The sequence below is a fragment of the Grampus griseus genome (assembly GCF_964374135.1).
Source record: "Grampus griseus genome assembly, chromosome: 9".
Classification (NCBI taxonomy): domain Eukaryota; kingdom Metazoa; phylum Chordata; class Mammalia; order Artiodactyla; family Delphinidae; genus Grampus; species Grampus griseus.
The window spans coordinates 87999877-88024335 of record NC_139003.1 but is presented as its reverse complement, the minus strand read 5'-3'; the positions used below and the strand labels follow the sequence as shown (position 1 = coordinate 88024335).

The window sequence follows — 24459 nt, the reverse complement described above, 5'->3', positions numbered from 1 at the left end:
CGGGCGCTGCAGCCTCGAGTCCCGGCGCGCGGCCCCGCCCCCGGCGGCGGGCGTGCGGGCGCCGGGCTTCGGGGCGTCTCTCTGGTGCCCCTGGCGGCGGCGGACGCCGAGAGCCGAGCCGGGCCGGGCGCTGAACGCCGGCTCCTCCTCCCTCGCTCTCTCCTCCTCCTCTGCCTCCCTCCCTCCCTCCCTCCCCCTTTCAGAACACTCAATGTCGGAACGTTCCGAAGATGACGTCGGAGCGTTCTCGAATCCCGTGTCTCTCGGCTGCTGCTGCCGAAGGAACAGGGAAAAAGCAACAAGAAGGAAGAGCAATGGCGACACTGGATCGCAAAGTGCCCAGTCCGGAGGCGTTTCTGGGCAAACCCTGGTCCTCCTGGATCGACGCCGCCAAATTACACTGCTCCGACAGTAAGAACCCCACCGCCTCCTCCTCCTTTTATTACCCTGTAACCTTTCCATTCACCTAGAGCCACTGGGAAAAAGTGTGTGTGTGGAGAGAGAGTGGCCCCCGGTGTCCTCCATGCTTCTCCCTCTCTCTAAATAAATACACACAGAGACAGATCATCAATGCACAGGGAGAGGCCCTGCTGCCAGGGCTGTCTGTCTGTCTGTCTGTGCCCGCTCCCCGTGGCAGCCCGCGGGGTGGGCTTTCACAGCCCCACGGTGTATCCGTTCAAAAGGCTACTCTGTTGCTGCTTGCATAGTTTTTTTGGTACCTATCTGGGCCAGGTAGATGGAAATACGGACTTGGGAGAAAATGTTGCATTGTCAATTTTTGAAAGATTTTCATATCCAGTATTTATATCGATCTGTTTGCAAATAAACACTCTCCCTCCCCCCCCTTGACTTTGGCTCCCCCCCTTTTTTTCTCTTTTTGTCCTTATTTTCTTTTTTCCTTTTCTTTTTCATCTGCAGATGTAGATTTAGAAGAGGCTGGAAAAGAGGGTGGAAAAAGCAGGGAGGTTATGAGGCTTAATAAAGAAGGTAAGTGGAGCTACTGGCATCTTAGTGTTAGCATGTGTGGCAGAATCTTCACAGGATTTCGACTATAATGTGAATTGTTCTGCTGGGTACAGAGTGACTAAGGCTTGTCAAAAATTGAGCACGCCCAGGTGACTACTGCTTCGTGTTAACTTCTTTCAAAGTATAAATACAACTGGGGGGTAGAGGCGGGGAGGTTGTTGACGGCAGAAGTTTCCTGCACTTCAGCTGGAGTCCACATTTGGACCTTCTGGTGCATATCTGCCATTCGCCTTTGGAGCATCATTGCCAAATGGTGCGGGGTGGAAGTCGCTGAAATGAGGAGCGGGGCTCCCTTCACAAGCACCCCAGCCTTCCTCGTGGGTAAATACACAACAATTTAATGAACCCGATGTGGTCAATCATCTCAGCAGCTACTTCTCCACTCTCCCCTGAAAGCCATGGTACGTGGCAAACCTTTGCAGCAAGTTACGTTTGGCACACTTTGTGTTTGGTCACAGATTGTTATGTGGTGAGCAGGGTTAGGGGCATCTGTGTGTGCAGCCCCCAGTCGGTCACCCATCTCTGCTTCCCCAGCGTGGAATGGAAATACAGTACCTGAAATGGGACACAGTGAGTAGCTAGGTCATCCCAGATGGAGGCAGGCGAGTGAAGCCACAGCCTACTGGAACTGGGCATCAAACACACATGGTCGTCATAAATAAATCATAGCCTATTCGCGTTTGCAAGCCTGCCATATGTAACTCTGACCTGTGGGCTTCACATGGAGCAACTCCAGAGGCCACTTTCTGCTGAACAAATGGATGGGTTCATTTGAATTGTGATTTACTAACTGGTGTCTTGTAAACGTGGTTGGCTGAAATTGGGTGTGGGAGGAGGTGCAGGGGGGCAGAAGAGGTTGGCAGGAAGTGTTGAAAGAGTTCAGCCATAAGTAGGCCATAGGAGCCTGGCTCATCCAAAATGAATGGAGAAAAGGCCATTAGACACAAAAGAACGGTCTCCCTCATAAACCACAGTGTCACCCTGGTAGGCAGCTGAAACCTGCTTGGAAAGATGGAACTCATTTTGTGGATCACACCTCAGACAGACGGTTTTCTGTGCCCAATCATTTCCTGACCATCCAGTGAGAGGAGAATTTGTGCTTCAGAAAAAATGACATGGAGGTTCAAATGCATGCATATTCAAGGACAGTGCTCTAGCGTAATGTTTCTGCTAATTAAGCACTTTGGGAACGAAACCTTATTCTAAAGATGTTTGCTTCTAAATATCTTAGTGTGATCTTGACATGTGTCTTTAGGATGCACAAGGGAATGATGTCAAGTGGGCTTCTTACAAGCGGCAGCTTATTTGTGCGCAGTGTCCTTGTGTGTTGGCATTGGAAAGTATCACTGGAGATTGTTTTTCTTCACAAACTGTTAACATCTTTAAAAGCTTACGGGGGGCTTCCGTGGTGGCGCAGTGGTTGAGAGTCCACCTGCCGATGCAGGGGACGCGGGTTCGTGCCCTGGTCCAGGAAGATCCCACATGCCGCGGAGCGGCTGGGCCTGTGAGCCACGGCCACTGAGCCTGCACGTCCGGAGCCTGTGCTCCGCAACGGGAGAGGCCACAACAGTGAGAGGCCCGCGTATGGCAAAAAAAAAAAAAAAAGCTTACGGGACTCAGTTATCAGACCGCTGGCAATGAACAGGTTTCCACGAAAGGAGATGAAGTTGTAAAAACCTTTAAAGTTGAATAAAGGTCATGGTATGGCCCAGAATTGGCACCTCTCAGACCTGCGTGATAGATTATGACTATGGCACACAAAACTCATATTCTGCACCGTTCTCTGGGCTTCTGGTTCAAAAAACTCTCATTCTCAGATTCTCTTTGCATCATGAGAAATAGATTCTTTTAAGGAAAGAAAAAACGTAAAGCTCTCCTTTCCTCAGAAGTCACAAGTGGTACATCCCGCTTATTATATCCTTTTCCTGTAAAGGTACAAAGATTTAGCTCCTAATGATATGCATTTGCATTAAGGACCCCCACTGTTCAGTGTAACATGCAATTGCTGAGTTCACCAAATAGCCATGGATGGGCTGAAATCTCTTTGTTCGTGGGCCTGGTGGAGTAGGTCTGGGTTAGCAATTCCTGGAGGTCTTCCTGGCATGTGCACACAGTTTTCTTTATGGATAGCGTATACATATATGAACTATATATCTCTTCCCCATGGTGAGGAGTTTAAAGGTTGAGCTGAGACTTGGTGTCAGGGTGTTTGGTTGCCAAAGTTCCCGGAAACACTGGTTGCCTTAGTCTCGCTGTTGGCCTTCTTGTTGGAGTCATTGTGTGGCAGGTCTCAGGATGAATATGGTTGTGGATGGATCTCTGCAGGACAAAACGTGGCCTAGGTGTGATTGTGTTTCTCCGTGTGTGAGCATCCATAGACTGACCGGAATGTCATCAACAGTAAGCAGGTCTTGAGATTTGTGCTTTAATAGCAATGAATAGATAAAGTTTAGGAATTCCAATTAAGAAATGAAGGCATATGATCCAGATTTTGATATTTTTTTTTATTGTGGTAAAATAAACAGAACATAAAATTTACCATTTTAACCATTTTAAAGTCTACAATTCAGTGATCCTAAGTACATTCACCGTGTTGTACAGCCCTCAGCACCATCCATTTCCTGAACGTTTTCATCATCTCAACCAGAAACCCTGTCTCCACTGTATAATAATTTCCCAGTCGCCCTCCCCCAGGGCCGAGCCCTGGAAACCTCTGTTCTATTTTCTGTCTCTAGGAAGTTGCCTATTCTAGATACTATATATTTGCAATATGTGTCCCTTTGTGTCCAACTTCTTTCACTTAGCATCATGTTTTCATTGTTCATCCGTGTGGCAGCGGGTATCAGAATTTCATTCCTTTTTATGACTGAATAATATTCCATTGTATGTACATGCCATGTTTTGTTTATTCATTGTCTGCTGATGGACATTTGGCTTGTTTCCACCTTTTGACTATCGTCAGTAATGCTGCTGTGAACATTGTGATGTGATATTTTTTATAGACTAAGCTCAGGGAAAAAAATTAGGCTGGGAAAGTGAAAAAATAATCATTTTACCCTCTGCCTCCATCTGGCCACAGCTTCAGAAGGTACAGGAAGGACTTGCCAACTTTTGAACAACCTGATTATTGTGAGATAATTCCTTCTGCGTTTCTTGAACTTTTTTCTACTTCAATTCTCCACGTATATCAGTATGAAATGTTAACTGAATGCTTTGAAATTTCTGTAGTAAAGTCTTCACATTCATGTTATTATTTTGTCCAAAGTTAGCTACAATTATGGTCAAGAGGAATTTGGCAAATAACTTTTGAACCTTGCCAGATCATCACCTGGGTTCAGAAGGTGTTGTTAATCCCGTGCTTGTGTGTGGTCATGTGGTGTTATATTGAGGGCAGCCTGAAGCGGTGAAGGGAGCAGGGGAGAGGACTTTAAGCCCGCTTCCTCATCCCGTATAATATGACCTTGGGAATATCACTTCCCTTGTCTGGGCCTGTTTTCTTTCTTGTAAAGTAAGGGAGTGGATTAAAAGTCTCCTGAGGTCCCTTTGAGACCTCTGAACCTAAGTGTCTCTGTTGAATGTACCTACATTTGAGATGCAGTCATACTAGACAGGCTGTTTTTTGAAGAAACTTAAAAAAAAAAAAAAAGCAAGCCCTCACATTAAAAATACCTTACACTACTACATCCTGGCTTTATTTTCTCCTTTTATAATCTCTTGGTGGCAAACCTCACTGCATCTCCTACAAAAGCATATTGTGCTGCAAATAGTTTGTGAATGGTATGCGGCCTTGAGGACTCTGAGAAAACTGAGGGTCTGAGTCCAAAGCCCAGGGTAATGTGTTCCCCGTAGTGGAGAGGGGGTTGACCTCAGTCAGCTTGGATCCATCAAGCACTGAGATTTCCTAAGAGGAGGAGTCCCAGAAACCTGATCAGCCTAATCTAATATGTGAGCTGCCATTATGATAGAAAATTCCAAGGCCATTCATCTAGCTAACCTTTTAAAATAATTTTCTCACTCCAGCTTCATAGATTTATTGGAAGACTTTTTTCAAGCTAATTGGGGAAAAGCTCTGTGATTTAGAAAGATGTCTCCCTTTTCTAATTGCCTCACCTGAACTTTTTTTTTTAAGAACGTCATTTCATAAATAAGGACCAGGTGCCTATGGCTCCTAAGTGTCCTGGACTATACAGCTTCGGAGATAATAACAGGGTTGTTATAAGGATTTACTGAGGTGATACAAAGGGCTTAGTACAAAATAAGCACTTGATGAATATGTGCCGTTATTATTTTTTAGATGTTATTAGGATTATCATCATCATGTATTAATGAAGCTAGTTCTAGAAAATTTTATTATTATAACCAACTAGGACTTTTAACTAATCAGTGATGAACAGAAAAGATATACTCAATCAGAAATTTCATTTTTAGAGTAAACCATGTTATACTTTTATAAAGCTAAGGATTTTTTAAAAACTGATTTCTGTGCTATCCATGCTTTTAATGGAGTACAGCTGATATGTAGTCGTTGATAACTTTTATCAAGAGCTAGAGAAAAATACTTTGGCATTTTGGGGCTTATGGCTGAGAAAGATTTACAAAGTTCTTTCTGGGGACCAGGAGGTCTAAAAAATAATTTTTTAAATAATCGATCAGTTGTTTAATCTGATCAGTGAAGATAGAAAGTCCTAATAGATCATTGTTTGGGTCTTTTGGAAGCCTACCCTCATTACTTCGTGTGTGTGTGTGTGTGTGTGTGTGTGTGTGTGTGTGTGTGTGTGTGTGTGTGTGTGTGTGTGTGTGTGTGTGTGTGTGTGTGTGTGTGTGTGTGTGTGTGTGTGTGTGTGTGTGTGTGTCAGTGTTCCCAGGTGTTTCGATTTGATGTAGGTAAACTTGTGGAATGCTTCCAGTTTGAAAACTGTTCAGGGGACAGTAAGATCTTGCTGTGACTGTGAGAGTTTGCTGTTCTCCTGAGATGCTGGTGGAGTCAGGCTGGTCTACAGGAGGAAGCACGGAACGTGGGAATGTATTCAACTCAAGTCTAGGAGTGCTGCGTTTATGGCTGGATGGGAGCAAATCGGAGAAAAGATGGCAACTGACCTGGTAAGAATGGAGGGTTCTTAGAATCCAAGCCAGGGAAGCCAGCGACAAGTGGTGGTGATTTCTAGTAAACTGCGGACAGTTCCCCTTTATCCTCATACGGACAACTCCATTATCTATGCTAATAGGCGATAGGAAGACACCAAGTCCACAGATTGTATCCATAAACCTCATCTTCGCCATTGATTTCAACTGCTTTCTCCATTAAGCCTACCTTCCTCCCCTTTTGCTAACGAGCAGCAACATTTGTTCACTTTGGTGCTTCATTATCATCTCTCTTCTTTTGCCCAGTGCTTGGGATGAAAGGACATGAGAGACAGAGTGGCCTCAAGGTGGTAGGGAGGAAAGATGAAAAGGAGGAGAAGGGCTTGGAGAATGAATCAGCTTCACAGCTGCATCCCGCCGATGGAGGGCGGGGGGCGGGGAGCGCCAGAACCAGGGCGGCAAAGCCGAGGGAGGGGATTTCCAGCACCATCTAGTTTTGAAAATACACAGCCTTTAAAATGACTATCTCTTTAAATATACAAGTATTTCCATGTGCCTGGGTTCTCATGTGGAGAAAATGTGGCTCTGGCTCCTTCCAGAAGGTACAGTCACCTTGTGCTGGGTTCTCGTCATATGTCAGTCTACAAGAATGATGCTTTTATCTCTGGAAAATGTAGACTGTTTCCCTCTCTCTTTCTATCTCATTTAAATGCTTCTTATTTTTTAAAAATAATGTTCACGTGTTACAAAGTTGAGAAGGGTATGCAGTGAAAAGAAAGTCTCCCTTTTACCCTTGTCCCCAGTTGCTTGTGTATCTTTCCCAAGATAGTCTATGTGCATTCAAGTAGACACATAGATAGTTTTTCCTGCCTGCTTTCGCCACATGGCTGACAGCATCCTATAAGTATTGCCTAGTGTCTTGCCCTTTCCATTTATCTTAGGGAGTGGTCCGCATCAGTTCATGAGGAGCTACTGCAGTGTCTTTTTGGTGCCTGCTTAATGGGAGGATGGTTTAAGCCTCTGGGTGTCTTGCTTAGTTTTTAATACCTCCTCCTGCTTTCTTGGCCTCTGTCGTGCATTTGAGACTGACAGTGGGACAGCACTGGGCTAGGCCTGGGGGGACAGCAGTGAAAAAGCGCAGCCCTTGCATTGTGGCGCTCCCATCCTAGCAGCCAAGGCAGACATTAAAAAAGTCGTGGCGACCGTGGTGAGTGTTCTGAAAGGGAAAATTGGGGTACTGTTGGAAAGCACGACAGGGGGCCTAATTTAGGTTAGGGGTTCAGTGAATGCCTCCCTGAGGAAATCTTATTTATGCCAAAACCTGGAGAATGAATGGAAGTTATCCATATGCAGGGCTGGGTGGGACGGAGCTAAAGGAAACAACATGTGTGCAGGCCCAAAGTGAGAGAATGTAGAATGTTCTAGAAACTAAAAAGTCTGTTGCTGGTGTGATGATAGCAAAGCAGAGAGTGGTCTAAAGTTTCTCAGCAGGAACACTACTACTTTGTGGTGGGGGACTGTCCTGTGTGTTATAGGATGTTCAGCATCCCTAGCCTCTGTCACTAGATTCCAGTGGCACCTACCCCTCCCTTGAATTGAAAAAACCAAAAATGTCTCCAGACATTGCCCAAGGTCCTGGGAATGGGGTGGCAGAGTACCAAATCACCCTGATAGAGAACCAGTGGTGTAAGGTGAGGCTAGAAAGGCTGAGAACACAAGAAAAATAGACTCAACAATATCCTGCTACCATCTTTCTGTTTCTTAGGCCTGAGTTCCCGGTGAGGCAGCCTTACTGAATGCTTAGCAAGCACACGTGGAGCAGTGACTGTCCCCCGCACGGTGCTACCTTTGGGAGCATCTAAAGAGAGAAGACTCCATCCCTCATGCAGTTCTCCTCCAAAGGTTTCCGAGACGACCCCTCCAAACCTTTGTGTCCATTCTGTAGTAAATGGTGACAGCACTGAGATTCAGGTTCTAATTCCGGGTGGCCCAGCCCTCTCTCACTGCGGGTGGAGGAGACCGCAGGGCGCCGATTCGGATAATGATGGCATTTATCGTACGGGGGTCCCTGATGTCAGAAGCGTCACGGTGAAGCATTAAGGATTTCAGTTTATATTTAAAGTCAGGCTGGAAATACAACTGGCGTTCTGTGCAGTTGATTACCCGTGGGATTTGTCTGAAATGGGGATCCACATGATGGAGAGCAAAGCGGCTGGTTTCAGGATTTCCACATTAAGGATTAGAAAATAGGAAGGGCAGAAGAGGATCGGATTCCTGAGGGCTCTGGCCTGTGTGCCAAGTGGTCTGTGGCATTATTTAGGCCTGGAAGGCCATGTTCACTCTAGCCAGTGGCTCACAGAGGCCTGCTGCCTCCGCTTCAGAAGTGATTTAGGGAAGTTAGGCAGATTTGGGTTTTGCCTGGTTTTCTGTGTACATCGTGTTTATATCCTTTGGGCTAAGCTTTCATTCATGACGCTTTGTTTCATTCATGACATCCTTTGGAAGTAGACGTAAAATGGTAGCAGCAGACACAGGGAGACCCTGTCCTAATCAAATCCCTTTTATCCAAGGACCCCATCCTCTGAGGTGGCCCAATGTTCATGTCTGGAAACTAGGGTCATTTAGTGACTGCAATAGAAGTGACATCACCAAGAGGGTGACATAGGTCATTCCCGACTTTGCCCCTCCTCACAAGAACAACTACCAGCTATTCACGGACAAGACACCACTGGAGAAAATCCTAGAACACAGGGGTGAGGCTGAAGCACACCTCTGTGCCACAGAGAGCAAGACAGATGGCTTTAGAAGGGTCAGAGGGGCAGCTACACGTGACTGCGTGCCCCTGCCCCAGGCCAGCAGCACCCTTGAGGAGACGCTGCCCCTCTCCTTGCAGAGGACCGCAGGGACATCCACACACCCGCCCCAGTGTGTGGGTCACTTCTTGGGAGCCCTGATGCCAGTCTTGCCTCGCAGGGACCACGGGGGAATCTCCAGGTCTTGACCACTGGGAGTCCAGTCATGACCGCAGCAATCAAAGGTAGCTCTGATGGAGAGCGAGAGGGTTGGCCGGTGGGTTGACCTTCTTCCGAATTGTAGAAACTGAATGTCAAGCGCTGACTTCCGTGTGTGTCTCTCTCCTAAAATTCTTGGTGCGATGTTCTGCCGAGGTGGGGCTCCCGGCTAATGCTGGTTGGCTGGCTCTCTCTTACTCTCCTGTGCCAGAGCTCAGATTGGCCACATCAGCCAAATGGACTTGGATTTGGACCCTGAGGCACTTGAACTAATGATGAGAGCCTAGGAAAGCCCTTCCTGCAAGTGAGCTGAGGCCGAGGACCCTTACCATGCCAGCGTTAGACTCGGCTACGCAGTTGCCTCTAAGTCAAGCTGGAATTCCACTGTGGGGGAAGCTTTTGTTTTTATGTGGATGCTTTATCTTTGTACCTGTGGTTTCATAACACAGTTCTGCTTGCCAATTTCAGGGATCAGGTGCTTAAAGAAAAAAGGAAACCAAGTAAATACTCTCTAGGGCAGGACAGAGTAACATCAGGAAGATAAAAGTGACTCAGTGACAGGCTCCTTGAACATAGGAGCAGTTATCAGTGTACCTGTTTTGTGAAGCCAGTTGCGGTTCTCTGAACATTAACAGTTCAAGGACCCCTTTTGCCGGGGGATTGTGGGAGCAGGGGAGCTCTGTGACCCTGCCGCAATACACCAATAGGTCATGGAGTCCTGGGTTGGGGGTGGGGAGACAGGACATCCAAACTGATGACACTAACCAGGGTATGGAAGATGGTTGAGACACATTCCTAGTTTGGTTGTATCAGACCAAGGTGGTGTCTAGCTCTTTCTCAGAGCATAGTGGCCACAAAAAGACAAATACGATATGATTTCACTTATATGAGGTTCCTAGAGGAGTTATATTCATTGAGACAGAGAGTAGAATGGGGGTTGCCAGGGACTGAGGGAGGGGGGAAGTGGAGAATTTGTGTTTAATGGGTACAGAGTTCCAGCTGTTCCAGGGAAAGATGAAAAAGTTCTGGAGATGGATGGCGGTGACAGTGAACTGAACATGTAAAAATGGCGAAAATGGTAAATTTTCATGTTATGTCTATTTTATCACAAAAGTGCATTGGCATTGCAGGCTTAGAAGCTTCATGGAGCATTATTTAAATCTGGACTCAGCCACTTAGTAGCTGTGTAATAGGATAACTTTTCTGAGCCTCAATTTCCTCATTTTCAGAATAAGAATAATAGCAGCTCTCAGGGTTGATGTGAAAACACATGAGATACTATGTGGCATACAGTAGGTACTCAATAATGTAAGCTTCTCTTATGGTGACTGTCACTTTTACCAGGAACTTGGGTTCTCTTCCTTGCCTTAGCCGAGCTACCACTTCCAGGGGACAGACGGCATCCTTACTGCTCCAGGAGTGTGCCTTGACTCACTAGACATCTTTGGTCAATATTTTGTCCCTCATGCTTTAAGGATGCCAGGAATAAAAACAAGAAGAGTTGGACCCATGTCCCTGTGCTGTGAGTTTTGAAGGGCAGGTCAGTTTCAGTTTTCCAAAGTGTGGTCATTTGGGGGACCCTGTGTTGAAATCACCTAGGTACTTAGCATCCCAGGCTGCAGTGACACTGAATCTGAAGCACTCAGAGTGGAACACAAGAATGTGCATTTTAACACGCTCCCTAGGTGGCTCTGATGTTTACTGAACTTTGGTTACAGGAAGTGGCTCTCGACCCTGCCCACCTTGGGAATCCTTTGTGAAGCTCTTTAAAGGCCAAGGCACCAGGACCACTCCCAGACACTTGGATTCCGTAGGTCCAGTTTAAGGGCTTCCGGGGAGCTGCTTATATGTTTTTTAAAATTTCTTCTTCTTATTATTATTATGTGTTTTTAAAAATAACAATCATAGCTGCCATTTACTGGGCATTGAGTAGGTGCCAGACATAGAGCTAAATGTGCATTTTTCTCATTTAACCCTCATGACACTCTCTAAGGCAATTCCTGTATCAACCTCATTTTAGAGATTAGGAAACTGAAGCTCAGCGAGGTTAAGTGGTTTACCCAAGGTGATATAGCAGGGAAGAAGAGCTGGGATTTGAACCCAGAGGCAGGCTGATTCCAGAGGCAGTACTCTTAAGCACTGTGTCATAATGTTGCCCTAGGAGCAGGGCTAGGACTAAGGGGAGGCCGGCGGGGCCCCCAGAACACACGTTTAAAGATGCACACACAGGCTCCTGCAAATGCAGAGCGAGGGCCTCCTTAAATGCTGCACTCGAGCACCTCACTCACCTCACTCACCTCACCCTAGTACCAGCCCTGCCTCAAAGAGCATGTTCTTTAAGCAAAATGGTTATAGTTTTCTTCCCCCTCATGTGTGTAAGCCTGTGGCCTGCTGATGGGGCCCCAGGTCTCCCCATCAGTGAAATGCTTTCTCATCCCAAGGCCCCAGCTCTGGGGCCTCTGTGGTCAGAGCCCTGGCCTCAGGGAAATCTCAGGAGCTGACTTAAACTGTTCCTTTTTGGGAGAAGGTGTTAGCAGAGATGGTTGCCAAGCAACTCCAGGGGCATCTATCTACAGTGATGATTTCTCTTTTTTTCCCCCTTTTGAACATCTTCTAGGCCGCTTTTTAGTTTCCCTCTTGGCAGTGGGATTGTTAGTGATTTCATGAAGGGTGTGCTCCTTTGGATGCTGGAACGGAGATTCCTTTTCAATACCCTCCAGTTAGAGGTGACCTATTGATGGGCAATGCGCCTGCTAAGTGGGTGTGAAAGACCTTTGACTTCTTCAGCCACAGAGATACCCTAGTTGTGACTGGCTCTGAGGGGCAGTGACAAAGAAGAGTCTGTGACTGGACTGGCTGAGAGAGGCACAGAATGCATCTCCCACATGAGGATAGGGCGACGTGGTGATGTTCAGGTCCGTGACTCTGGATTTCACCTACTCCCCATTGACCAGGGTACTTAGCATTTTGTACGTGGGGACCTGGCTGGTCCTCAAGGAACTGGATGAAGATCTCTCTCTCTCTCTCTCTCTCTCTCTCTCTGTCTCAGTGGTTTTAGAGACCAGGGGATCCCTCGACATGTGTTTCCTCTTCAGCACTGTCCCTCCTACGCAGTTCCCTCATCAGTGTGGGGTTTCAGGTGACCTTTGATGGGCCCTAGTCCCTTGGTCTGCCGGCCGGTGTTTTGATCCTCCTGAAGAGGCCCAGAGCTCGTGGGCTGGAACACCTTTCCCATGTGATGGAATCTGCCGCAGACTGTCAGGAAGAAAGGGGAACACTGGGAAAGTGAGACCGGTCACGTTTGGGTGAGGCTGGCTCCATTCGGCCCACCCACCAATGACAGCCCCGTGACCCTCGTCCCCAGGCTCCAGGCTTCTGTTCCTTGGCACTACACCCTTGACCTTGACCATTGTGTCCTTCCTCACCGTCTTTTGCAGAAGCAGGGCAAATGGACTCAAATGAGTCCTGTCACTTTCAGAGGCTCAGACCAAACACGTAATGGCAGAAGACCTTTGAAAAGAGAGATGGCTCTGTTTTGTGCAAACCCAATATAGAATAATCCAGCCTTGGACCGATTAGGGGGCTGTTTGCTTTCCAAACGAAATTATTGGGGATTTCATTAGATAGTAGACTGCCCTTGAGCTTTTTGAACACCTTATTTTCTTTTCCAAAGATTTGGTGATGCCCACTTTTTAATTAATTTATTTATTTTTGCTGTGCTGGGTCTTCGTTTCTGTGCGAGGGCTTTCTCTAGTTGTGGCGAGCGGGGGCCACTCTTCATTGCGGTGCGTGGGCCTCTCACTATTGCGGCCTGTCCCGTTGCGGAGCACAGGCTCCAGACGCGCAGGCTCAATAGTTGTGGCTCACGGGCCCAGTTGCTCCGCGGCATGTGGAATCTTCCCGGACCAGGGCTCGAACCCGTGTTCCCTGCATTAGCAGGCAGATTCTCAACCACTGCGCCACCAGGGAAGCCTGGTGATGCCCACTTTTAGGCCTCTCCTGCCAACCCCTCCCAGCTCCCCCCTTCCCTCCAGGGTTTGCTCTGTGGCAACCCGCCCTTCTCCTTGCTCACGCCTCTGGCATACTGCATTGGAAAGCCCCTCACAGGCATCCTTACTGCACCCCCAGTACCCCCCAGACCCAGTGCAAGTGCAGAGCCTTCTTTGTATCTTCCCTTAGCCAGTAGCTCTAGAAAGACCCTCCCTCCCTCCCTCCTCCCCTCCCCGCTCCGCGTAAGAGCAGTCCCCTGCCTCTCTCCCATCCCTCCTGGCCCTGAGCCCCCATCCCAGGCTAGCCCGCCTCATAGCCAACCTAGCTTTTTATAATAGCTGCTTAATTGGCCTCCCTGTCTCCGTCTTCCCAGAATACCAATTCAAAATTAATCTCCCGAAAAGTCACATTTTATCAGGTTGTTCCTGGAATGAAAACCCATCATCACTTCCCCATTGACCACAGTTAACGCAGTGTTCCAGGTCCCCTGTGCCTCAGTCCCTTCAAATCCTGACAGGCGGTTTGCCCCTTACGAGCCCTGTGCCCGTCTTTGGTTTTTGCCTTCCTCTCGTTCTGCGGGGCCGAAGCCCCAAACACTCTGCGGGAGCTTCCCCAGCTTCTCAGGCTGCGCAGCCCGTACCTCGACCCCGTGCTGCTGGCCGTACCCATCATGCACTTTGGCCCCTACATCGTACACTTCCTGGCCATTCCATTGCTCACCTGATGTATTATTTTCACAACTGCATTATAATCTTGTGGATTTGGGGGGAAGGGAGGAGGGACCACATCATCCCTTTTTCTTTCCTGAGTTATTTTCAACTAATGAGAGTGTTACAATTCAGCTAGACATCCAGTTTGGTTTTCAGGTACGTGTCTTGTGAGACCTGTATTTTTATTTCTTTTTTTTTCTTTTTAATGTGGTAAAATACAAATAACATAAAATTTACCGTCTTAACCCTATTTAAGGCTACAGTTCAGGAGTGTTAAGTACTTTCACATTGTCGTGCGACTAATCTCCAGAACTCTTTTCATCTCGTAAAACTGAACTCTGTATCCTCTAAACAACTGTACATTTATATTTTCGTTTTTAAAAGCAGTCTGGAGATGACCTGTGAGTTTCTTTGATTTAGCACCTGATTTTTTGAAGTTGTTGAGATTCTAAGAACTGGCAGGCCTCCTGAAGCTTCTGTTCAGGTGACTATTTGGAGCCACAATGCAAAAAGGCCCAGTTCAGCGTAGCGTGTTGCAGCCCCAGGATCCTCCGTGAGTTCCTACATCAGTGGTGAAAATGCAGTGCAAAAGCACTGTAGTTTGGGCCCAGCGTCACAGACACCTTTGAGCAGCCTGAAGGTTCTCGGTTCGGATTTGCTGATAAACCCAGCCCCCTGCAGCCTTGTTTCTTTTTTGCCCCACCATCTTAATGTTAAAATTAAAAATTTTCCCATGTATCAAAAAAGTTGAAATAATAGTACCACGGTCATTCATATACGCACCCCTTAGAGTTAAAAATCAGTTCACATTTTATCTGATTTCTTATAAAGATATATATTTCTGTATCCTTTGAAGATCAGTTGTAGACATCATGCCACTTCACCTCTAAATATTTATCATTTTGACACATCTTGATTGTGTAACCTTGAGCTACTCACTTAAGTTCTCAGAGCCTCACCTTATATAAGTATGTATGTGTGCTTTTGCTGAACCATTTGGAAGTAAGTCAGAGACAGCATGACACTTCACCTCTAAATACTTCAGCATGCATCTCCTAAAAATAAAAGCATTCTCCAACATAATCATAATACCAGTATCACACTTAGAAAACTAGTGGTAATCCCCGAATAGCATCTACTATTCGGTTTGTATTCAAATTTCCCCCATTGTCTGTCCCCGCCCCCTTCAAAAAGTTTATAGCTGCTTTTTCACGTAGATGTTTTTTAAATATGTATCCAGGATCCCATCAAGTTTCATGCATTACATTTGGTTTTTATGTCTGTTTAGTCACTTTAAATCTAGAAGAGTGCCCCCATGGATGTGTGCATATATATGTATAGATATATACAATATATGCATATGTATATATTTCTGTATATACATGTATAAAACATTGCTGTTTAAATTGCTTCCCATTCTGATCTGTCTGATCACTTCCTCGTGGTGTCATTTACCTTCTTTCTCTATGCCCTGTTTTCCCTCCATACTGGAAGTTAAGAGCTGAAGTCTCAGATTCAGGCTCGACATTTTGGAAAGAATACGTCCAGGTGATTCTGAGGGCTTCGTTAAACATCTCATCAGGGGCACATGATGTCAGGGGTCCCATTATTAGGTATTGATCACTTGGAAAGGTGGTGACCACCTCTCCACTGCAAAGAGATGCTTTCCTTCTGCAATTAGCATGCCATTTTGTGGGTTATGCTCTGGAACCGAGTGAGAACCCTATTCCCCAAAAAGAAATTTCTTGGAATCATCTTAGCCTCCATTGATGATCCTTGCTGGATCAGTTATTTCTTTGGGGGTCGTGGAATGGTCATTTTCAAATTCTGTCATTCTGGGAATTTCCTGGCAGTCCAACAGTTAGGACTCCTTGCTTTCACTGCCGAGGGCGCAGGTTCAATCCCTGGTCAGGGAACTAAGACCCCGCAAGCCACGTGGTGCAGCCAAAAAAAAAAAAAAAAGTTCTGTCATTCTGATCTACATTTACTGGCTGGCATTCATCTGCAAAGACCTCTTTCTCATCAACAGGGATGAACTGTTAAGTTCCTCCTAAAAAGGCAGAGTTACAGTTCCCCCTCTAATTACCAATTTTCAGAGTAAAGAGTTGAACACCTGTGGTTTGAGCTAGGGAGGGCGAGGGCAAGGACTGGGCATATTTCAATAAGATGCATGAATAGTGTGAAAACCCATAATCAATGGGAAATTCTAGATAGCTAGAGTGAGCTTTGTATGCAGAGCTCAGAAGTAAAGTATGACCATATCTTGGTTGGTAGAGTATGAGTTTAAAAACATTGAGAAACGTTTTCCCACAGGCTCAAGTGACCCTCTTCTTTAATTTGGGGAAGGAAGAAGATAATTATACTTAAAATAACCGCTCTCCCATCTTCCAGCAGGAGCCCAGCATTTAGCCTGGGTCCGGTGAACTGCTGAAGTTAATGGCAAACCAGGATGAGTGGTGCTCCTTAGGTTCTGAAGCTAGAGCAGTGCTCCCTGCATCACCCATTCACTAGAAAGCGACCAACGGCCCGGGCACTGGGTGGGGCAGTGTGCAGGATGCACAGGTGCCATAGCCCCGGCCCTGCCTTCCAGGAACTCGGGACTGAAATGTGAAATTCATTCACGTTGTGAATGTGGCTTGCATGAGTGGGGCCCAGGGAAGGAAGAGATTTCAGTCTGCTGCCTGCATGACCTTTGACCTGGGGGAAGGGGCTCTTTGCTTTGTGGGTCTATCTGGAGCACAGGGAAGGGTGTATAATTGGAGCCAAGTTATTGTTTGCGGAATGAGTGAATGAATGAATGAATGCTTCATCATGGATGGCTAGGACTTGAACTAGGCCTAATGAGGGCTGTGAGTTCCCCCAGACAGTCGCTTTTGGAAAAAGGAGTTAGGGTGAGTCCTGGATGTGCCATGAGTACTGAAGAGAAACAGTTTGTAATATATTCCAGTGGCACACCCACTCAATACCCACAACACAATTTAGTTTTTTATGGTATTTTGAGGAAACAGGCGCCTTTTTTGTCTGTTAATGTTTGTTGCTGTCTCTGTTCATTGTACTGGGAGGAGGGTCAGTGTCTCTCTGTCTTTCACACACACACACATTTTTAGGTCTTAATGCTCTGGAAGTTAATCTGGAAGTTCTTTTCTATCAGAACCAATGTTGTGCTAGTAAATGCTTAACAACCCACTCTCTAAACAAATTTGCACATGTACATGTATAGGTTTATTATACATTTTACTGATAAGAGGCTGTTTAGCATACAATTTATAAATCATTCAGTATTTAATACTCTTTATGGTAAATTTCATATCATCAGTTGATTCTTGCAGAAATCTTTTGTTGATTTTTGCCAAATTCTTATGCCCCCGGCTGAGCTAAGGTCGAAATTGACAAACAAGTGTCCATCTGACATAAGTGCTGGTTGATATTTTCATTTAAGTCCGTGGGGAAGATGAAAGTGAAAGAACAAAGATGTATGTGGGAACTTTGCTTGACTGTTGGTGACAAGAGTGACTTCCTTGCTGAATTGGATAATAGTTCTCAAGTGCTACCAAGAGAATATGGCCTCACTTCTGTGTTTCTTCAAATACAGCTATCAACATGATATACTTTTTTTCTTTTTTTTTAAATTGGAGTATAGTTGATTTACAATGTTGTGTTAATTACTGCTGTACAGCAAAGTGATTCAGTTATACATATATATGCATTTGTTTTCATATTGTTTTTCATTATGGTTTATCACAGGATAGTGACTATAGTTCCCTGTGCCGTACAGTAGGACCTTGTTGTTTACCCGTTCTATATACACCAGTTTGCATCTGCTAATCCCAAACTCCCAGTCCATCCCTCTCCCACCCCCCTCCCCCATGGCAACCACCAGTGTATTCTCTATCGACATGATATACTTTTAAATTTGCATTACTAACGTTTTCTCCGTCACCTTCTTAAAACTAGGTAATCGAATAATAAATCAAGCCCTGATTTGTAGCATTTGATGATTTCTGTGGTGTAAGCTTTCCTGTGACCACATTTCAAGCCATCAGTATGCTATCACTGAACTCAGAGTTGGGAAGAGATGTGCATTAGAACACTTAACATAGGATTTCCTCCTCCGTGCAGATAGAGCAGATGTAAAGAACTTCAAGAGCAGCAGTTGTCAGACTATGGCCCATCAGTGAAATCCTTGTCACCTGGCTTTGAAAATAACGTTTTATTGGAACACAGCCATGTTGAGTAATGCATGTATTGTCTCGGGTTACTTTTGCACTCACCACCATGGTAGAGTGGAATGGCTGAGCAGAGACCCTCAGAACCTAAAATATTTACTACCTGGCCCTTTCTAGGAAAAGTTCTCAACCCCTGCTCAAAGCATAGATAATAGTAAAATGTAGCAAGGTGAATAGAAGTGGTAACTTTTGAGTATTTATTCTATTTTTTAAATATAATACATTTAATTTGAGCTTATATAATTTTTAATCATTTCTTAATTGGCTCACCAGATTCCTGAAAATTTAATAATCTGCTCTTGTGAGGCTGTACAGGCCAGTCCCAGTTCACCATTGAAATGCTTTGAGGGGTTCAGCTTGTAGTGCCAAAAAATGAAGCTCTCACTATTAGGAAGAAGCAGCTGACAACACCAGATTGGAGGGGGAGCCACAATGAGAGGGACTGGAGCTGCTTGAAATTGTGGTCTAATTGTCCGCAGAAATCAGAAGAAAGCATTTTTGAGGTTAGTTTTCATTTTTTTTTTTTCCCCTTCTTAGGGTCTGGGGTTTGTTTTGGTTTTTCAAATGAGTTTTCTTCAGAGCTAATTTAAAAACTCAATACAGCCTGCGTTTCGGACCAAATTTTGCATGCATCTGTCTCGAGCCCATTTAGGCCCTGACAGACGCCCGGCAGCTTTCTGAGCTCCCACAGATGTTCTGTGTCCCGAGAAAGGAGGACTTCCTGTTGCTGGCCGAGAGTGAGAGGCGAGGTGGTCCCAGCCGTTGCCTTGTGCAGGGGTTTTCCTTGCTACCACTTCCTGCCGGGTGCCTTTGAATGGATTACAGATGGTTAGAAAAGACTTCTTGGCACAGCGAGAGGACCAGTCTCCAGTGCTTTGTGGGGAAGGATTTATAACAGGATGGTAGTTGATGCTGACCCAGAACGGGCCTGGCTGCCCAGCCTTCCTGGGGAAACCAGCTGCCTGTGGGTGGAGGGGAGGGCAGGGAGAAGGGGATGTTTACATTCATGTGGCACCTTTCATCCAGGGAGGGGTCTCAGATGGCCGCGTGTCCAAAGGTGTTAGACCCCTGTGGAGGTGTGGTGCCCGGGGATTATGTACTGGGGTCATGTTCTTGGTGTGTCAGGCTCTTATGGGAAGTATAATAAATCCTCATATCTTTTCAAAGTGAGGTAAGGGCAGGTGCAGCTGTTGCCTTTTTTTTTTTTAAGTCACAGTATAGAGCACATTTAATTTTTACATGCTTTTTTTTTTTTTTTTTCCCGGTCACGCAGCACGGCGTGCATGATCTTAATTCCCAGACCAGGGATTGAACCCGGGCCCCCTGCAGTGGAAGCGCAGAGTCCTAACCACTGGACCACCAGGGAATTCACATTTAATTTTTAAACTTTTAAAAATATACCTAACATAAAATTTACTATTTTAGCCATTTTAAAGTTCAATTCTGTAGCACGAAGTACGTACACAATGTTGTGCAACTATCACCGCTATCTGTTTCCAGAAGTTTTTCAGCATCCCAAACATAAACTCTGTATCCATTAAATCAGTGGTCCCCAACCTTTTTGGCACCAGGGACCGGTTTTGTGGAGACACGGTTGGGGGGTGGGGAGGTGGTCCAGGCGGTATGCAAGCCGTGGGGAGCGATGGGCAGCGGCAGGTGAAGCTCTGCTCGCTGGCCCACTGCTCACCTCCTGCTGTGCAGCCCTGTTCCTAACAGGCCTCGGACCAGTAGCAGTCTGTGGCCTGGGGGCTGGGGACCCCCGCATTAAACAATAACTCCCCATTCCCCCCTCTCCTCAGCCCTGTCAACCTCTCCCCTACCTTCTGTTTCTAAGAATTTGCCTGTTGTAGGTACTGCAGAGAAGCGGAATCATATGGTATTTGTGTTTTGTGACTGGCATATTTCACATAGCATCATGTCCCCAAGGTTCATCCGTATTGTAGCATGTGTCAGAATTTCCTTCTTTTTATGGCTGAGTAATATTTCATTGCATATGTGTAGCACGATTTGTTTGTCCATTTTTCCATTGATGGACACTGGGCTGTTGGCCCCTTTGGGCCATTGTGACTGCTGCTTCTCTGGACGTGGGTGTCAGATGGAGTCAGACAGAGGCCTGGAGAGAATCGGTTTGTCTGAGATGATTCCTCAGCCCTTCCGAGGTAACTCAGCTCAGGTGCATCTCTCCATCAGAGCTGCCAGGAATACGTGTGCAGGAGGCCCCATGTAGGTGTGCCAGCCGAGGGGTCGGGGGAGCTGTGACACCCTGTCAGCTGCATCTGCCCAAGGCTGTTTTACTCTGCAGCGGAGTCCTGCCAGGGCGGAAAATCTGAGAGGCCAGATTGCACGTGGCCACTGCTGCTTTTGCTTCCTGGGCAAGAGGAGGCACTTTGCTGGGCAGAGGCTAGTGCAGAGGATTCCTGGGGTTGGGTCTCACTCTGCCCGAAATCAGGACAACCTTGGGCAGTTGCAGGGGCAGGGCCTGGCGAGCTTCATGTGTGAGAGGGGGTAGGATGGTAAGGTCCCTGGGGCACAGAGCCAGCAAAGTGCGGTGGGAGAGGCGGGGAGAGGCTTGGGATGGTGTCTGAGTCCATCCTGGCCGATAGAACAAAATACCAGACTGCGTGGCTTATAAACAGCAGGCATTCATTTCTCGCAGCTCTGGAGGCCAGAGGTCCGAGATCCGGGTGCCAGCGCGGGTCAGGGTCTGGTGAGGGCCATCTTCCCGTTGCAGGCTTCCCACTGTGTCCTCACCTGGAGGAAGGGCTGGGGAGCTCTGTGGGGTCTCTTAGAAGAGCCCTAATCTCATTCATGTGGGCTCCGCCCTCCTGCGCCAATCACCTCCCAGAGGCCCCACTGGGTGTTAGGATTCCAACATGTGAATCTGAGGGGTCACAAACATTCAGACCGTAGGCAGTCGGCCTCTGGGGGTGTGGTGTGGATGGCATGGGGGCCGGAGAGCAGGCTTGATGGCTCAGAGCCTAGAGCAAGACCACGGTGGAACTTCAGAGAACAAGGGAGGCTAGTCCAGAGACCTCGGGAGGGAGAAACAGGGCAAGTGCCTCGAGCAAAGTGGCCTAAAGCGAACGGCTGCCTTCTTTCAGATCAAAGCTGGTGGTGGGGTTTTATTAATTTCCTTAATAAAATTCTTCAGCACTGTGGCAGAGCCTCTGCTAAGGGTGTAGGACGGATACAGAGCAGGGATTCTTACTTGTCATGTGTGAAGCCCTCCCATGGCCTGAAGCATTGCAGAGGATGAGGGTGTATTTTGTTTGTGCCCTCTTTTCCTCAGGAGGGGTTCTGGGGCTTTCCTGAGAACCCCCTCAAAGATATGGCACTCCCTCCGCCTTTCAAAGAAAAAGGTATTGATAGAAATTTACAGCTCATGGGGGGAGACACGCACATGCCCAGATATAACCGTGGAGCGAGCTACATGGGACGGGGATCCAGGTAAGCAAGTGATGTGTGTGCTGCTTTAAGAGTTGAATTGTGGTCTTAGGGTTTGTGACACTTTTAAATCTCCTTTGAGGAAGAGTCCTCCCTGGGATGGGGCAGAAGCCTGGGGAGACGCCTCCGTAGCGGAACCACTTTAAAATCTAGCCCTACTGACATGATTTGTATGCAGGCTTTTTACCTGGAGACAGACAGAGATACAGAGGGAGACAGATAACGTGGTGTGCTAGATGAAGAAGCCACCTTTGAAACTCATGCCTGCGTTTAGTTGATACTGGTGGTTGGTGGAGAAGGAAAAACAGACTTTGCAGGCAGATCTTAGATTACATCTTGGCCTCACCACTTGCTTGCTGTGTGACTTTGGGCAAGTTAACCTCACCTCTCTGTGCCTCAGCTTGCTCATTTAAGGCTATCGTCTTGGTCCTAGGGAGGGTTAGGGATAACTCAAGAGCTGGCACACGGTTGACAGTCAGGAAATGGCAACTGTCACTGCTGCCTGGAAGAGGGGGCGGGTCTAAGAAGGCCGGCAGTTTCCACAGTTAACTGCTGGGTTGTGCGGGAATTGTAGGGGGAGCAAAAATGGGCCAGAATTTGAGAGCGCAGGGAGGGAGGTATTGTGGGAAGGTAAGTTTGGAAGCTTCTAAGTGGAGAGATGGGTTAGGAGGAAGGCGACAACAGGAAGGAGGAAGAACTGAAGTGTTTAGGGGCCAAAGACCCGCTTTCTGCCTCTTTTGATAGCGACTTTCCTTCTCTCTGGGCGCCGACTTTATCTGGTCCCCCAGCTCACCCTGCCCACCAGGGCTCCTGGGGAGGGCGTGTACAGAGACTGGCGAGCCAGGAGGGGAAGCCCTGAGAGGGGCTCTTCTGCAGGCCGATGAGGGCAGGCCGCGTGGGTCCCGAGTGGTTCTGGAATGTTTGACAGCAGAAGTCCCATGTTTGTTCTGTGACTGCATATCCGGAAGCTTAGGGGTCAGTGCTAGGCCTCTGGAGTGAGACCTGGGTTCGGTGCAGTCCTGGGAAGTCACATCACCCCTCAGAGCCTCATTTTCCCATCTGTAAAATGGGATAATTACAGGAACCTCATAGGGTTGTTGGGAAGATTGAATGAAGGGAACTTGCAGCACTTAGCTCAACTCACAGCCCGTCATAAATGCTCAGTAAACATCTCCCTGTGTTGCCACTGAGTATTTCCGAGAGTAGGGGCTGGGGGGCGTCGTTCAGAATGAGACACATGCCTTGGCAGGGGGCTGTGTTCTGGATATGCTGGACTTCATAGCATAAGGAAACACCATCTAGAAATGGCCCTTGAACTGGGGCCCTAAGCAAGGAGCCGGCAGTGTGCAAACCTGACACATCTTTCAGAACATCAGTTCTACTCCAAGATTGCTAGGGGAAAGTATTACTTTTTTATCATTATATTTCATAGGGAAAAAAACCCCCTGCCAGTTAAACTGCAGCCACTATAGATTCTAAGAATCCACCCGAATTTTCAAGATGTTACAGTGTGTGGGGGGAAAGTACAGCTTAGGATTAATGAAATATAGTAGGGCAAACATAGACTATAAAGCAAAATTCCCATTAATTTTTGAGATAAAGTATGAAAGTTTACAAAACACTGAAAAAGCTCTTGGTGTAGCCCCAGCACGTGAAAGTATGTGTGAATTTGCCTTCTCGGTCAGGATGGCTCAGTTTAAAGGGTTGAGAGTAGCAGGGGCAGAGAGGAGGAAGGAGTGGCTAGGTTTGGTCTCCTTGCAAGTTTAGAAGGGAAGGTGTGAGGGGAAGTGACCCCAGACTCCAGAGCACTCATTGTCATCCTGGGACCTGAACATCCTCAGGGAACCAGTGTGTGTGTCAGCCTCACTTAGGGAGAAAATCTGCACACAGCACTTTCGGGAGGAGGGGACCGTGATGAGAGCAGGCAAACAACCGCACACCTCAGCAGGGCTGAGAACCGCAGAGCGCTCCCACCCAGTGGGAGAGGCTGCTTCCTGTGACCCACAGACCAGCGCCTCTCCCAGCGGGCTCCGGGCCCCAGGGCTTGGTGGAGATTCTGGGGGACAAGCAGCCTTGCCCTCTTGCCCTTAAAACTCGGTGGCATGTCTCAGGTGGGTCAGAAGGGGTCTGGTTCAGCTGCCTCCTTTCTGCAGGGCCCTCTGCTCCTACCTGCACATCACCAGGTGGAGACAGGCCTCTGGGCAGTGCTGGTGTGTCGGGGAGGCTCCTGCACCCTCTTTGGCAGGGAAGTGGGATCACACACCGCCAGGCCCTGTAGAGGCTAACAGTAGACTGGTAATAATGGTGCCACCAACCTCAGCAGAGCGTTTCTCTGTAGTGCTGGGCTCTGGGGGCTGGAGGGGAGGCAGGCCTGCAGGTGGGGGAATGGAGGTGCTGAGAGATCACGTGATTCTCTGAGCGGATGATTAGTGCAGGGGGAGGAGCCGCAGAGGAGCAGGAAGCAGCAAGCTGGCCCTGAGGCCGCCCTCTGGGCTGCAGGAGGAAGGGACCGGAAGGTGGCAGAGTGGATAGTCTGCCAGCTGAGGAGCTGAGTGCTCTAGGCTGGGCACACTGAATGGCCATTCGTGGAGGGTTTGGGGCCTTTATGAGTGCATTTATCAAAATAATTTTTTTTCTTGATGTAAAAGTGGTACAGGGGGCTTCCTTGGTGGCACAGTGCTTGAGAGTCCGCCTGCCGATGCAGGAGACACGGGTTCGTGCCCCGATCCGGGAAGATCCCACATGCCGCGGAGCGGCTAGGCCCGTGAGCCATGGCCACTGAGCCTGCGCGTCTGGAGCCTGTGCTCCGCAACGGGAGAGGCCACAACAGTGAGAGGCCCGCGTACCGCAAAACAAAACAAAACAAAACAAAACAAAAGTGGTACAGGATCATTGTGGAAAATATACACCAACAAAAAATTAAAGAAAAATTAGCCTATCATTATTAAAAATAATATTGCAGTCAATAAA

The 24459-nt window shown here is 47.4% G+C and overlaps 1 protein-coding gene across 6 annotated transcripts in view; it reads left to right on the top strand.

Annotated features, from left to right (window-relative positions):
• Positions 1-230: 230 nt before the first annotated feature.
• Positions 231-24459, top strand: part of ATXN7L1 (ataxin 7 like 1) — a gene marked incomplete at both ends in the record, with an annotated part of 238488 nt that continues 214259 nt past the window's right edge. For all 6 annotated transcript variants that reach the window (XM_082662506.1, XM_082662509.1, XM_082662508.1 and 3 more), the window contains 2 exons: positions 231-411; positions 919-987. In XM_082662506.1, coding sequence (XP_082518632.1) covers positions 231-411; positions 919-987 — 250 coding nt within the window. The remainder of the gene's footprint in view (positions 412-918; positions 988-24459) is intronic.